This window comes from Panthera tigris, chromosome A1 (assembly GCF_018350195.1).
Source record: "Panthera tigris isolate Pti1 chromosome A1, P.tigris_Pti1_mat1.1, whole genome shotgun sequence".
Lineage (NCBI taxonomy): Eukaryota > Metazoa > Chordata > Mammalia > Carnivora > Felidae > Panthera > Panthera tigris.
In genome coordinates this window covers 179,271,872-179,288,249 of record NC_056660.1, presented here as the reverse complement: position 1 = coordinate 179,288,249, position 16,378 = coordinate 179,271,872, and the positions used below count along the sequence as shown (strand labels likewise).

Below are 16,378 nucleotides of genomic sequence, written 5' to 3'. Positions count from 1 at the left end.
GTATGACAAACAGATTCTGATTTTTGTTTCCTGTAGGACCAGAAGCATCTCACTGTCCTCGGATTGTTCCCAAGTCCCAGCAGAGGGAAACTAGATAAGGGGAATAGGAGGGTGGGGGCAGGGACAGGATCCTGGCAGCACACAGCCACTCTCCCTGCTCCTCTGTGATCTTCGGCATAATATGCAGACACTAATCTCATATACAATCCTGTCTTTGATATCCCAGCCAGATGTTCTGTTCGATAAATGAAACTAATTTACTCTGCAAGCAGCCGGCAACAGCTGAATCAAGACACTTCCCTGTCCTCAGCCCCTTCCCAGTGGGATGGGGCCAGGTGGGGACAAATGTGGATCTTGTTACCTGCCCACTCATAAATTAAGCAAACAGGTTACAGAGAGAAGGAAGCATTGACAGCTTGCTTCTGAGCGTCCTCACTCTTACTCAGTGGGCAGGTCACCAAATGATATAAATAATATCAACTGAGGATGCTTTTCTTGTATCTTACTGTATACTTTTTCTTTCACATTATCTCGAGAGGCAGCATAGCATTGGGGATTGAGAGCATGGGTCCTGGAGTCATACTGCTTGGGATCCAATCCTGCATCTCCCAGTTGTGGATTTCAGATAATTGCATTCATTCAACACGCTTTAGCTTTGTGCAATTATCATGTGCCAGGTACTGTTTGAGGTGCCAGAGATTCAGCCAGGATCCAAACAGATAAAAGTCCCTGTCTGTGTGGGGCTTAGATCACCCGATTCCTTCTACTGTAAAAGAAGGAAGTGGATAGAGTCTATGTATTAGGTTGTTATGAGGATTAAAATTGCAAGACTCCTAGAACAGTATCTGGCACACAGTAAGTGCTTAATAAGTGCTGCCAATTATTGTAATTGTGGTCACCATTGAATATGTGGTAGGCAGAAAAGGTATCACTATCCTCGTTTTGTCTGTGAGGAAAATACACAGTAGGCTCAAGTCACATTACCCATGCCACATGATGAGCCACAGGACAAAGCCCCATGCCTTTTTGCCCCTGTGGGTCTCTGAGTCTCTGGTGGATGAGGCTGTGGTTCCATCCAGTAGGCTGCCCTAGGGTTGCAAAACCCAAGAAAAGAAGCCTTTACAGGATGGCAAGTGTGCTTTCTCAGAACAAAGGCCATGAGGTTGGTTTGGAGAAAAAGCCTGAAAATCAGGGGAAGAAAATTAGCTCCTCCCTTGACAAGGTCACATAGTTGGGAGAAATGGGCACGTTGGTAATAAACATACATTACCATTCTGTCCTTCCATCTCCCTAGAGAGCACTGCTGAGGCACGCAGGGCAGGAGGGGGACGTGCGGGTAGAGCTGAAGATGCATTTGAATTAGAAGCCAATAGCTAGGAAGGCTGCTGGGCACTTAATCAATAAAAATAATGCATTTGGGTTGTAGAAATATTCCCTAAGATCAATTTCCCCTGAAGAAATATTTGTTTCTTTTACCAGGTTGCCACAGTGTGTAAGGGAACATAAAGCCTTGATAAACACCTCCTGAAAAATATGGACACATTCCCCCCCGCCCCACCCGCCACTCCCCCATGACTCTGCTCCCCACTTACAGTGACGTGAGTGATTTCAGACCCTGGAAGGCATCTGGAGCAATGTCCGATATCTGATTCTTGCTGATGTCTCTAAAAAACATTAATGGGAGAGTCTGAGAACATAGCTCAAAGGTGTGATACGACCATTCTTAAGTGTGAGTCAAGCATTTCAGATATTGAAAATGGTGAGAATTAATCAATTTATGTATTCATCGTACAAGAGAAGGGGCTTAAAGACCATTCAGTTCAACTGTCTCTTCATAAAATATACCACATGTTTTCACTCTTCTTGGCTTTCAAAGAACGCCCACCCACGGCACCCTGACTTTGACATATGGCTTTGCACATGTGAGCCCTCACTTTGTAGGGAAGACTGCACTCAGTCACATTAGGGCCTTGTCGCATTACCAAGCAATTATAGCATAAATGAAGCAGAAGCCTGCCTCACCCAAACACAGGCCAGGGTTCTTGCAAGCATCATCTTCTTGTCTCATGCCTCAGCCAATGCTTATTTTTTCCCCCAAATAGTCCTGAGTCATTTCACCTCCCCAGTGACCTTTCCTTCCTGACCTGAAAAGAGGTTTTGAGCAGGGACTTAAGTCTCTGTCTGGTTCAGGGCATCCTTCAGGTCGTGTGACGTAAGCACATCACGCGATTCTCACGGGATGCCTCTGAGATGTGGATTTGTCACTGGAGTGCTCCTCAGAAAGGCACAAGCCTGGCGAGTGATGCCTAGGGCTTTGGGGTAATGTGGATGAGAGGGACGCTGTGTAATAGAAGGCAGCTCCTCTGGCTGGCAGGGCTGGCGCAGAGGAATCTCCCTGACCCGGCTCCTCCCCAAAGCCCAGAGGCTGTCCCCTTTCCTGCATCCCAGTGACTTGTGAGCACCCGGCCCTCAGTTCTGAGGGGGGAGACGTTCTGAGCCATTAGCTCAGAGGCGGCCTCTGGGCTCCTGTCACTGGAAGGTGAGATGCTCCAATTTCCAGAGACAACGTACCTCTCCAGTTCTTTTCCTTTAACAAAATAAATGAATGGATCTTTGCTTTTGTTCAGAAGAGAGAGAGCTGAGGTCTTGGAGGGTCAATGAGGAGGAGATAAGGGGATACGGAGAAGAAAGCACATCTAAGCAGATCCTTAAGCAACTGCCTCTAGCGAGGCCAGACACCCCAGCCCCCAGCCTCTTAAGCATCCTCCCCCTGTCTGTTTCTCCCCTCCTTCTAAAGCGTTGCGCAACCACTTTTCCTAGGCCTCTGCTCTCTTCCCTCCCTGCTTCTGAAGCCGGTAAGTTGAAAGATATTTCACAGGTTAAGGCTTCTTAGGCACAGCTGTCGAGCTTATCCCTTTAGCTGGCAAGATCGCCTCTTACAAATCCACAGATTGTGCTCACAAACTCGTCAGTTTACACCAGGCTTTTCTTCAGCGCTCCACTTTTGTAGAAGGGTCTTAACAAGCAAATGCCCTGGATTATCCTAATCTTGCTCGCCCTTGGCCTGCCTGCCTAGCAAGGCATTCCAGGCAGGCGTGCGGGGTCTGTGCTCAGATCAGACTAGTGAGCAAGCCTGGGTTTTTTATTTTGTTTTCCTGATCACGGGACGTCTCTTCAAGCTACTAAGACCCCCCAATATGCAAGAGGAAGTTCTGAGACGTGGGGTGGAGGGAAAGCCCTCTGCTTTAGCCTTGTCAGGGCAAAGTGGTATTCAGTCCACAGCTAGCCTTTTGGATGCACTCCTCTCTGCAGCACAGGAGGGATGTCTTGTGGTTTTGGAGATGATGGGGAGTAGAACTGGACAAGTGATAGTTTAGCTGGGAACTGCTCCTGGAGGGTCACTTCATCTTAGTTCTTAATACTGCAGGAAGGAAACAGCAACCCTCTGAGGGCAAGGACCCAGAGCCAGAGGGGACTTGACATGGCTATTCAGGTAGAGGGCTGGCATCTCAAGTCTCCCCTCACTTCACAAAGATGGATGCAAAAGGTAGTGGCACTGGACAGAAGGCAGGCTGGGAAAGGCTTCTGCCGCCTACCAGTCTCCATGCTTGACCCCTCCCGGTCCATAGCAGGTGGCCCTGAGCTGACTCCAGGCATCTGGGTCACTATAGATCAGTGGTTTTCAAAGTGCACCCACAGGGAGTCTGCTTTGGCTAGCCTGGGGAAGGGAGCTAAAAAGTCTGCATAGGTAACACATCTCTATGTGATTCCCATGCACGTGATCCCTGGGTCATACTTTAGGCCACAGCATTTTATGGCCTGGTTGGTCTCTGACCCACCCCAGTCCCCTGGGGCTTACAAACTCGATGGACAAGAGGCAGCAGACTTTCTAGACTCTTCGGAGCCAAGGTGGCAAATTCCATGCGGGCAAGGCTCAAGTGGGGAGGTGCTGGCACCTGTGGATTCTACTCTACCTCAGAGCATGGAGACGAAAGAACACGCCCTTCCAGCCACACCACACAGCTCTGGTCCCCATGTGTCAGTGCCATCAGTTAACCAACCCTGTCAACTGAGGGCTTCTCTCTAGTGCCCTCTGTTCTCTTCTCAAATGGCTCTACCTTGATACTAGTTTTTACCTGGAAGTATTTTTTTCTACTAAGCTGGACACGAGAAATAGGGACAAAGTCATTCATTCCAGGGGATTTTTGTTGTTGTTGTTGTTGTTATTATTAAAGAGAGGAGGAGCGTGTGGTTCATTCATAGTTGAGGGGAAACTTCTGTTAGAGAGAGAGAGACTGGTTCATGTACACCTATGAGGAATTCACACTTAGGGTTTTAAAACCCATTCTGACCAGGGGCCCTACTTCTCCCAAGCCGTCATACTTCCATCTTGATTTGTGAGGTTCTGTTAGCTGGAAAAATCTGTAAGTGGTCTCTTTTCCCTACCGCCATCCCTTTGGGGGGGGGGCGGGTAAGGGGGTATCATAATAAATATCAGTAACATCAGAAGTGATCAAAAATTAAATTCACTTCCCAGGTCGTGACTGAGAAGGTCTTATGAATTTTGAATGCACAGATCATGGCAACTCCAATGGAATGAAGAAAGGACAGTAAAACATAGCCAAGCTCTAAATTACCTGGACCTCACAAAAAATTAGAGCAGTAACTTAAATCATGCAAGAGATATAGGTTGGGGCAGTGACTGAACTTGTCATTTTTCACTGAAATTACTATCTGGCTGCATAATCAAGTTAGGCTTTAAAAATGAATTGGGGGGGGGTATGGAGTGAGCTGGGGAGGCAGGGAGACCAGGAGATTAATGGCCTAAGGTTTTAAATATTAAGGCCTATATTTATACAGCTCCTCCAGCAAGAATGCTGCCAAGGGGAGGGGAAAAGTATGTGCTCAGGGCTGGCTCATTAGGCTGGTTTCCACTTCTGGAATTGTACCAGGAGAAAATCTTGTTTGGTTTGGATTTCCAGGGAGATGGGAAGTTGCCTTCCCAAGATCTGAGGGTAAAGCCAACCAATGCCACTGTTTCTTGGGGATGTTTATTTTTAACATAAAAGGAGTCAGCAGACACTTAACCTCTTCAATGTAGGCCCTCCTACTCAAGGGAAACCGATGAATCAGCCTTCAGGGGAAGGGAACAAGATCGAGCCTGTGCATATTTCCACCTGTTCTCTTTTTCCTCCGTGGGAGGCCAGAGACAGTAAGTAACTGGGATAAGAGCAGCATTTTGATTACTGGACTGTAAGAAATGATTTCTCAGCTCAGAAAAGGGAAAGGAATCTCCCTCCCAGATTCTAAATATCCAAGCTGGCAATGGCTGGGCCATTTCCGAATCCTACTGGTGTCCTCTCGGAGTGCCCTGCTCTGCATGACTCACAGAGTCGTGCTCAGGGCAGTCATGGGGCTGGGGAAGGCGGTGATGATGACATCACCACAATGGCGGGGATGAGGACCATGGTACAGGATGCTGTCAGTGGAGCCGTGAGAGGGAAGGAATGGCAGCACTGGCGTAACCAGGGACTGATAGGACGTAGTGGTAGCAGTGATACCGGATGCAGCGGTAATGGGGGTGGTGGGGATAATCACAGGCAAGTCATACGTGGTTGGAGAATAAGGAAGGGCCCAAGGCTTCTTATCTCACTTAGAAAGAACAGAAAGTCCTTGTCATGGTCTAAAGGGTCACAGGATCTGGCCTCTACCTTCCCACCTCTCCAACACAAGCCCTGCCTCTGTCCCCCTCCCTGCTCTGCAACCCATCCATGCACGCTCCCCAGGGCCTTTCAGTTGCTCTCTCTCAAGAGCTCCTCATTCCCACCCTTCATTTGGATCACCTGTACAGAGAGGCTTTCGTGGGCCCGCCCTTTGTTTCACTTTCTAGTACTTTGCAATTTCTGATATTTGTCTCTTTTCTGTGTTCACCCACTCAAATGTGTGAGCTCCATGACAGCAGACTTTATTTTAGAGCATGCTCTATCCACAGACCCTGCAATTCCTTGCAGGTGGTGGATACTCTTTGTTAGGTGAATGTGTGCACAGTTGTAGGCATGTACCACAGCCAACATGTTAGGGTGCTGGAGATTGATACAAGGCCATTGCCATCTCATTTTTACTGAAGTTCCTACTTCAGGTCCACATCATGAAAGCCAGAGGACAATAAACATGGTAGTATGGGCTTTTTTAGGCCAATGCAGCTGCACCTCTCACCTAGATAATTTTACTTCGCTCTAGTTGGAGAGGCCCTCAGCTCTGAGGTGTCTACATCGCTACACCTCACCATCTGAAAGCAACACTCCTGAACGTTACCTCGCAATCTCAGGAAAGCATTCCAGGCCCGACACTGAGCTCTCCATGAGGAATGTGATGTGGGCTGTCATCTGCGCAGGTCGCCTACTACATAGGGCATATTACCCCCCAAACTGAAAACATCTGGTTCATTCCTCCCCAGGGGAAACTCACATTCGCTTCAGTTTCTTGTACTGGGTGAAGGCTCCAGCAGGGATGGATTTGATGGAGTTCTGTTCCAGGCGTCTGGGAAACAGAGCAGAGAAGAGTCAGTTAACCATCCACCTGTCAACAGGCGGTTGCTGAGGGCCTTGGGGGACAAGACGGCCCCTCCCATCACGTGGCGCCCGATACTGGTCGCGGGACACTGGGCAAACTTCTGCAGGATTTTGGTTCTTGCTTATTCTAAGTGGTCTTTGAAGGCAGATGTCTTCTTCACAAAAGCTGTGGGAAGTAACTGGCATGCTGAAAAAGTCAAAGGGATAAAGAGAAGAAAAGGAGGTGGCCTATGGGCCAGCAATGCCCATCTGCCCTGGAAGCATGTCACCATTCTGTCAAAAACTCAACCACTGGGGAGCCTGGGTGGCTCAGTCGGTTAAGTGTCTGACTTCAGCTCAGGTCATGATCTCGAGGTCTGTGAGTTGGAGCCCTGCGTCGGGCTCTGTGCTGACAGCTCAGAGCCTGGAGCCTGTTTCAGATTCTATGTCTCCCTCTCTTTCTGGCCCTCCCCCGTTCATGCTCTGTCTCTGTCTCAAAAATAAATAAACGTTAAAAAAAAAATTAAAAAAAAATCTCAACCACACTGCCACTGGGGTATTGTACAGGCAGAAATGACAATGGCTGACTTCATTCCTAGCTTTTTTTAAAATTAAGGTATAACTGACATATAATATTAGTTTCAGGAATACGACATACAATAAATAACATTTGATTATTTGTTTCTGGGTTTTTCAATGGGCTGTTCTAATATGCTGGAGAAATGGCCTTCAAGTCTTTAGGCTCCTAGCCTGCCATTCATCAAATTGACTCCGACACCCTGAGGACCCTAGGGGCCCCGACCGGACCACTCCCCTGGGATGCTGCTAGAATCTGTGGCTTTACTATGTTACAGACTTTCCTGAAGACCTTCCTCTCTTGTAACTCTGCAATGACAAAAGATGTCATAGGCCCCAGGCCCAGGGCCGAGAACTTTCTTGAAGAGAAGTGAGTAAGCATCTCTATTCTCTCACCTCTCAGGTGACTGCCTGTTACTAAGAACAGGTGTGGTGGGAAACAGGCCTGAGTAGGAGGCAGGGCCCTCTATTAGAGGTGATGAGTGATGCCCTCAGGCCTCGGCTGAGGACTCAGCATCTCCTTCTCGTCCATCTCCCTTGTCTCCAAGGCACGGGTCTTTTCATCACCTTCTCATTTGCCACCGATGTTCCCTAACCTCTCAGCTGGGAAGACACAAAAAAAGGTGTGCGCGGGGGCGGGGGGTGGGGGGAGCAGAAGGAACAGACGGGCGGAAGTGGCTCCCTCAGAGGCTACATCCAGTGGCTGCACATTTCTGGCTGGGATGAACCCATTCATCTTGAAGAGTAATCCCCGCTGCAGAGTCGGGGAGACAGTCGTATTAATTTGTGCCTCTGCGATCTCATCTTCATTGGGGGAAGAGAGTATTTGTTACTGGAACCGCTAATGGAGCAGTTTGCCAGCAATTTTCCCATTTCAAACAACATCTCAGCTGCTAATGTGGAATGGTTTGTCAGGCCTACCCATAACACAGACAAATCACTCTCTAGGCCAAAGGAAGGGTGGGTGGGGGAGAGAGAAAGAGGAAAGGCGGGTGGGAGGAGAGAGGGAGCATCAGGACAGATCATTCTTGGCTGCTAGATGAATAGAGTCTACAAATGAGACTGCCACGGTCTATTAAGAAAGCCTTTGTGGCCTGCTGGAGGGGGTGGGGAGCGTGTTCTGCTGGGCACATGGGCACAGGCTGGCCAGACAGGGGCCTGGCTGGTTCTTGGTAAGGCACAAGAGCGCGCCACAAGGTCTCAGAGACTGTGGGCTACCCGATACAGCCAGCCGCAGAGGCAGCAGGGAAACTCCAAGGACATTCTTGTTCTCCAGCTGAGCAGAGTTCAGCAGGGATTTCTCAGCCCAGGCAACAGCTCCATGGGTCTCTGGGGCTGTCAGTCAGGTGGAAAATGCTCTCCAGGAATCCTGTGATTCACCTGCCACTTTGGCAAGGGATTGCGGCTGGATGATGCCTCTGGGGAGAGCCACTGTCTGTAACGATGGTAACCCCCTCCGTTTCCGCAAGAGGACCCACTGCTTCCAGCTGCACGCCAAGAACCTAGGCAAGTCAGGCCAGCCAGGGGTGTGCGGTCGGCCGGCTGTCAGTGCAATTCATAACCAATTAACCTCCATTTTAGTGAGGGGTGTAAGATTCAAGGGAGGGATGAATCCATGAGCAGTATGTGGTACCTGTCCCTGAGGAATTTAATCATCTGGGGATAGAGACAGCCCAAGATGGTCCACCACAGAACCAAATTGTATTGCTATTATAACAAACAGGAAGAGCTATCATTTATGAGGCCAAGTTGATTTATGTCTATTATCTCTTTTAATCCTTACATGTATGAGGCAAGCTATGTTGGCCTCATTTGGTGGATGAGGAAAATAAAACCTACAGGGATCAAATAGCCCATCCAGAGTGACAGAGCTAGCAAGAGGCAGAACTGACACCTGTTTCTACACATTGGACATACTGCCTTTCTTTCTGAAAACAGAGAAATTGAGGCCTAGAGGCTAAAGTGGCCTCCCCAAAGTCACAGAAGAGTTTAGGAGGTTATGACCCCAATGCTGATTCTGAGACATCATGCAGCCTCTGTGTAAGTGGGTATTTTGTCTTGCCATTTGCAACGCCGTGGACAGAACTAGAGTGGATTATGCTAAGCGAAGTTAGAGAAAGACAAGTATTGTATGACCTCACTCATATGTGGAATTTAAGATACAAAACAGATGAACATAAGGGAAGGGAAGCAAAAATAATATAAAAACAGGGAGGGGGACAAACCATAAGAGACTCTTAAAATATAGAGAACAAAATGAGGGTTGCTGGGGGTGGGGGTTGTGGGTGGGGGATGGGCTAAATGGGCAAGGGGCATTAAGGAGGACACTTGTTGGGATGAGCACTGGGTGTTATTATGTAGGGGATGAAGTCATTGGCTTCTGCTCCTGAAATCATTATTGCACTATATGCTAACTTACTTGGATGTAAATTTTAAAAAATAAATAAACTTAAAATAAAATTTCATAAGGGAATAAAAAAAAGATGTAGGCATTTTGTAAAAAGGCCGTAGGAGTTGAGGGAGATGCAATACAGATGCGAATACATACAAATATGCAAACAGAGTACAAAGGTGTGGTTTTGAGCAAAGAACTTCAATCTTAGCAGGGACGGCTCTGTGCATCCTGTACCCATCAGACTAGTACACTCTGGGGATGGTATTTGTCTCTGCAGTCTCTCTGCTTCTTATGCTGCTGTGGGTCCTGGCTAGATACCCGATCCCTTATGGAGTGCCAAGGCCATGCCATGATGTGGGTTAACCTCGCTCCAGGGGGGATCAGAGTTTGTCTGGGGTGGTACAGTTGTGAATAGTCAGTGTCCTTCGAATGTGAGGTAAAGGCAAGGGAAGGGGTAATAACAATAGTAAGAGCTATGAGGTGTCAGGTGCTTTGTAAGTCAGGCATTAGGCTAAGAGTTTTACATGGCTTGTTTATCTTAATATTTACACCACGGTGAGGCAGGTCCTATTCATCGTTACCATCCCTGCTTTAAACGTGAGAAAATGGAGGCTCAGAGATGTTAAGTCTCTTGTCCAAATTCACAAAGTCAGGAAGAGCTACAGCTGGAAGGAAATGCAGGCAAGTTTATTCAATTCAAAAACCTGAGCCCGCAGTCACTAAGCTTTGTTGAATCCCATTTGTAGCTGAGGCATCTCCATTTTTAGTTGCCGGCAGCTCATCCTCAGAGAAATGGCCCCTTTGTGAAGGGAGTAAGACTACAGTGCCTGTGCACACACAAACTTTCTATGTAGCATACAGCCCCTGGTAGGTTTTACATAGCCTGGAACAAGCATGCAAAGATCCATACTCCCAGTGACAAGAATTCAGTGTGAAGAACAAAAAGAAGCATTAGCATCAGCAAAAAACTGTCACATTTAGAGAGGTGTCTGAAGCCAACAGCTGTTTTAGGTCTCTCTTAAATGGCACATGTGTCTTTCTTTGTCTGGCAAACATTCTTCAGGCTGCAAACTGATTTAATAGAACTAGCATAAAAACAAACATACAAATCAAACATCTGAACATCTTCCGGCACCAGTAAAAACAATGGGAACATCTGATGGGGATTTCAGCCGTTTGCTCTCTGTATTGATTTGCCCTAGTTTCTCGGTGCTTCCTTAATGATCTGTCATTTGCAAACATGCGACTGAACACAATATATTTCTTGCAATGCATAAGTCAACATGATGCCAGAGAGACTGGCAGGGGCATGGCTAGTGCGAGGGCATGGCTACAAGTCACCTGATAAAGACGTCCTGGAGCTGGGTTGGAATATTGGTAGTGGTGTGGCTGAGGTGGCAGTAACGATGAACATCTACCATTTATCGAGGGCTTTTTCTATGTCAGACACTGTGCTCTTTGCATACTGGCTCATTTTATTCCTTCAGCAAAACTACAAAGCAAGTGTTACTAATAATATAGTAACAACGAAGTTGAGGGATGCAGGCATATGTGACACGAGCCGCTCCTAACCTACTCTGCAGAATACCTGGCACTGCCTGCAGAAAGCAGAGAGAGAGCCAGATTTGCTCTTCTTACTATTTGCACATGCCCACATGCCTCCACCACAGAATTTGTTTTTTTATCATCTTAGAAAACAATGAATGAAAAAATAATATGGGAACTTGAGACCAAACCATTCTATCATGTTGTCCATGCAACACATGCATAGGCTTTTCTTTTTAGATTTCATTCAGTGCCTTCCAAACATCGTGCTAATTTTCTGTGCAATTGTGTTATTTAATCTTCATGGAAAATCTCTAGTAGGTCTGATGAGCCCCATTTTGCAAGGGTCCGGGGCGGGGGTCGGTGGGCAGTGGCGGACCAAGTGAAGCAGGAGATGTTAAGAAAGATGCGCAAAGTAAGAGGCGAAACTGAGACTCAAACCCTGAACTATTTATCCTAAGGCTCTGTTCTTCATTATTCTCTATGCTTCAGTGGCTTCCCCTTTAGACTACTGCCCCAATCCACCCCATCTCCCTCCTTCCACGTGGCAATCCCTCAGAAACCTGGTGCTCTCAGAACATTTAAGAATCCTGATTGTTGACGGCTTCCAGAATCCTCCAGTCCTTTTGTTCTTTTGACTGTTTTTTTTTTTTTTTTGGTTTGTTTTTCAGTTCTCTCCTTTTAATATGCCCTGGTGACCTGTGTCATGGGAAAATATTTGCTTTTGTTAAGCAGATAAACCACTATTTGTCTGTCCACCCCAGATAAACAACAGGGGTGAGGTGAGACTAGGTGGAGAGTGGGGCTACCGTTCCTCTCCCCCAGATGCTTTCACTTATGACTTGACATTCAGTGCATCCACACAGCCCTTCTCCATCACCTGAATCTATGTGCTACCGCAGAGGGCATGAGACACACTGGATGGCACTATGTGGGGGTGTAGAGCAAACTGGAAGAAGATGGGCAGTGATTAAGATGGGGCTCTAGGCACAGATGGTCCCTCTGGAGGCTTGAGGACTCAGGGGTGAAGACAGAAGACCACAGAAGAGAGGAAGGTGTGAGCCTCTGGCTCTTCCCAGAATCTATCCCTGCTGGAGGCTGGAGCTGGTTCAGAGAATCAACAGGGAGCAGCAAGAATGGTGATGGTGGGAGCTCAGTTTCGAGGAAAATCTGCAGGGAACTGTCTCACTGTGGGTTCTCTGGAAGAAAGCTATTTTTAGAGGAATTGGCTCTGCTATGCGGGGAGACCAGCAGACACTCCTCTGAGCTGCGTTGGCTTTGAAAAACATTCTAAAAGAGTTTGCCAGATTGCTTTGCATGAGAGATAGTCCTTCCTCCCCCCAAATGTTGGCGAGTGCAGAACCCCTCCTAAGGTGTTAACGCATCACCACTGGCTAAGGATGGCCCATGGGGTCTGAAGAACCTGATATGGTGCCAAGCATCCCTAAGGAGAAAGGGGAAGTCTGGATTGTATGGGTGGCCATGGACACGAGTCAAAATTCTTGATGGGAAAAAGGAAAAGTCACATTCAGATGTCTTTGGGATGATAAATCAGACACTTCTATTCATCCGGGGGGGTGTATTGCAGTTTCCACTCTCTGTCTCATCTTTCAACCTCCCCCACCTGCTGGTCTTCTCTCCCTAAGAGGCTGCGTTTCAGCTGCTTTCAAGACTTTCAGACCAACACACAAGTCCCCAGCCACAGGTTTTGTTGCCTTGAGGAACAAGCAGGTTTCTTCCTCAAAGGTCTCTCTTACATGTCACTTCTGCCTGTAGCCTCCTAACCACAGAGTCTTGCTTCGTCTGCTTTAATGTCTCAGCTTCATTTCATCACAGAGGAGAAGGAGGTGAGCACAGCAAGAGAAATCCTGGGCAATCTGTCTGGTGGGCCGTGGGAGCTCCACAAGCAGGGGCGGCCTTATTTCCATGTCTGCATACATTTGCATGATGATGAGCTACCGCCAGGCTCAATTCATAATGCAAGTGGCTAGCCCGGTTCTTGAACCTCTTCTGTCAACCATCACCCTTAAAGTCCTGACTTAGTTCTATGGAAGGATCTCCAAATGCAGGTAGCTTCAGCTCCTATGATATGGTTTCCAACCTTTCTCACGGAGCCTAATAAAATGGTAGTAGCAGCAGCAACAATAGCAACACAAGTACTAGCAGTAGTAAAATAATAACAATCACGGCCAGCAGAGTATATCCTATGTGTCAGATACAACGCCAAGCATTTGACAGCATACATTTCATTTAACTTTTGCAAGAGCTGTTCAGAAGGTACAGTTGGCCTGTGAATGTTTCAGTTGAGGAAAACAAGACACAGAAAAGTTATTTGTCCAGAGTCAAAAGGCATGGCCAGAGCTAGTATGTGGGTCTCCCTGAATCCATAATCTACCCTCAATGGCTGCTGTTTGTGGCTGTTTTTAGAAGCACTGTAGCTAGGTTGGTCATTCCCAGACTTTTAGATTTCACAGGCTAGGTGGTTATAGACCTTTTATTTTGCCAGTGAAAGTGCTCTGTGTGTTATATATAATGTATATTATATAGAGACATACATTTATACATGTGTTAATTAAGCACATATTTAGCACATACATGTGCATGCACACCCAAACATATATATTCTGCCTCTAGTGGCCATCATTTTATAAGATGAAGGGCATTTTTAAAAATATAATTTATTGTCAAATTGGTTTCCATACAACACCCAGTGCTCATCCCAACAAGTGATGAAGGGTTATTTTTAATAACAGCAATAGAATAAGGAAGTTCAAGAATTTAAAATAAAGTCTCCTTTAAATGGAATATTTTTGCTCATCAGAAAAAAATCGCATTGTTCTTGTTTTTCTCACTTTACCTCACATTGGGAAAAACATTCCAGTAATCAGACAGCCTTTCAGAAATCACTGAATCAAACTATTCTAGTTTGTTAATGTCCCTTTAAAAATTTGATGTCCAGGTATGAGCCCAACAGTCCAAGTATGGCTTGGCCTGCATGGGTCCCACCTCCAATGTACAATTTCCGTCTGCAATTCCTCTCTCCTAGACACCTAAGCTGTGTGCCTGTGAGGCCCAAGTTGGAGGTATAATGATGTGGAGGAGAGGAGGGTGAGTCGGGGGTTGGTGCGGGTCAATGGTTATAGCTTATCTACTAGACTCGCCTCTTTCATCATGCTGTGGTTTGAGACCTGGTCAAGGAAAGATCTATGGCTGCCAAAGACAGAAGATGAAACCTGGCAGATGGAGGGAGAAAGGAATGAAGTGGGGCAGAAAAAGTGGGAATCTGAAAGGAGATGAATGTGGGCAGGAATTCCGTCTTGCACATCTGTTTGAGACAGTCAATGTCCTACCCTGTTATGGATGGAGAGGGAAGGTAGAGGGGCTCTTACAACAAGGAAGGAAGAGCTGACTGGGTGAAGAAAGATGGCACTGGGAAGTGACATGGGAAGACCATGGGTGGGGAGAGAAGGGAGAAAATGAATGAGGGGAGGAGTATAAACACAGGGGGGAAATGGTATGGAAAGGGGAGAGAGTAAGGCCAGGAACAAAAGGAAATGGGAGAAGAAGAGAAGCAAGGGGGTGAGCAGGAGAGGCATGAGGTTGAAGCGAGTTCATGAAGGAAGGGATCTTCAAGTCTAGAGCAACAGACTGTGAGGAGCAAAGAGAAAACAGCAAAACGTGAACAAATTAACTGCTGGTTCTTGACGAAAGGAAGACTGAAGGGTGAGCGAAGAGGGATGGAGGCTACAGAAGGTGTGGCTGTCAGGTCAAAAGGAGGCTCTGCTGACGAGCTCCTGCCTACAGGAAGAGGTAGAGGCATGAGTTGTGTCTACTGGGGCTGGCAAGACAGTTTTAAAGGGAATCAGGGAAAAGTTGACAAAACCAATGAAAGAAGAAATGAAGCCTCCACTGTTGTAAATCCTATGTTTCTTCTCATCTCAATCAGGGTGAAACAGAGTCCTTAAAATGCCCCCATGATTTGGCCCTTCGTTGCCCCTCTACTTTTATCCCTTAATTCTGCCCCTTATGTTTGCTTCACACTAGCCACACTGGCCTTCTGGTATAGCAGGCACTCTCCTCCCTCTGGGCCTTTGCACATGCTGTGCCCTCTACCTGCAACACTCTTCCTCCACGTATCCACTTGCTTTTTTTCCCCTTAACTGACTTCAAGTCTTTTCCTTGCTTTATTTTTCTCCACAGAAGCTACCCCCTTCTATCATATCATATAATTTACATTGCTTTGTTTACTGTTTCTTACCTCCCCGCACCCCACCAGAATGTAAGCACCATAAAGGCAGAAATTTTATCTTTTATTCACTGATGCTCCTGGAGCACAGAACTATGACTAGAACATAGGGGGCTAACAACAGACATGTGTTGAATGAATGTGTGAATGGCTGAAAGAGTTAATGGGCCATCTATTGGAATGCATCAGGAACAGAAGGGATGCAAAGGAGGAGGAAAAGGGAGAGAAGGAGCAGATGAGCAGAGGGGCTAGGGAAACGCCTGTCTTGTTTGAAGGGATTTTATCTAATGATATTTTGACTAGGAAGATTCTATCTAAGCATGTTTTTAATAAAGCCACCTAAAGGTGAAGGTAAAAAATGAAAACATTTGTGGTCATGTAGAGAGTGATCTTGAGGTTGGTGTTGACTGACCCCTCTACTTGACCCAGAATGAGAAACTGGCCATTTTCTAATGTATAAGGCAAGAGTGGACAAGATTGAACTATACGGTCAAGAAATTTCTAGTGGTATTGTGGACATCTGTGCACACACACAGACATACACAATCTTTGTACCTACAGTTCTAATCTAGAGGACAACGATCTGATTTGAAATGATTAACAGTTCACTCTTGCTCAGATAATGGTAGCTATGAAATGAATTCATCATTCACGTACTTTCTGCCAATACTACTACCAGTGCATAGAGCATTTGCCCACGTGCCAAGGACCCTATTAAGGGCTTCCATGCAGTATTTCATTCTGTTTCCACGATGACCCATTGACAATACTGTAATTATCACATTGTTATAGATGAGAGAAGTAGAGATGAAAAAGAGCAATTATTTTGCCCAAAGTCACACAGCTAGTAAATGGTAGAGCTAGGATATAATCACAGGGTGACTCCAGGGAAGGGACTGGCAAGCTTTTATTGTAAAGGGCCAGATAGCACATATATCAGGCTTGGTGGGCTAAGTCACAACTACTCAATACTGCCTTACGAGGACAGCCATGGACAATCCGTATGCAAATAGCTCTGGGTGTGTTCCAATGAAACTTTACTTATAGAAATAAATGGTGGACATA

The 16,378-nt window shown here is 46.6% G+C and overlaps 1 protein-coding gene across 2 annotated transcripts in view; it reads right to left on the bottom strand.

Annotated features, from left to right (window-relative positions):
* Positions 1-16,378, bottom strand: part of SLIT3 (slit guidance ligand 3) — a 595,815-nt gene that overhangs the window by 104,768 nt on the left and 474,669 nt on the right. For both annotated transcript variants that reach the window (XM_042992684.1, XM_042992687.1), the window contains exons 10-11: positions 6,469-6,540; positions 1,593-1,664 (exon numbers count right to left, since the gene is read on the bottom strand). In XM_042992684.1, coding sequence (XP_042848618.1) covers positions 1,593-1,664; positions 6,469-6,540 — 144 coding nt within the window. The remainder of the gene's footprint in view (positions 1-1,592; positions 1,665-6,468; positions 6,541-16,378) is intronic.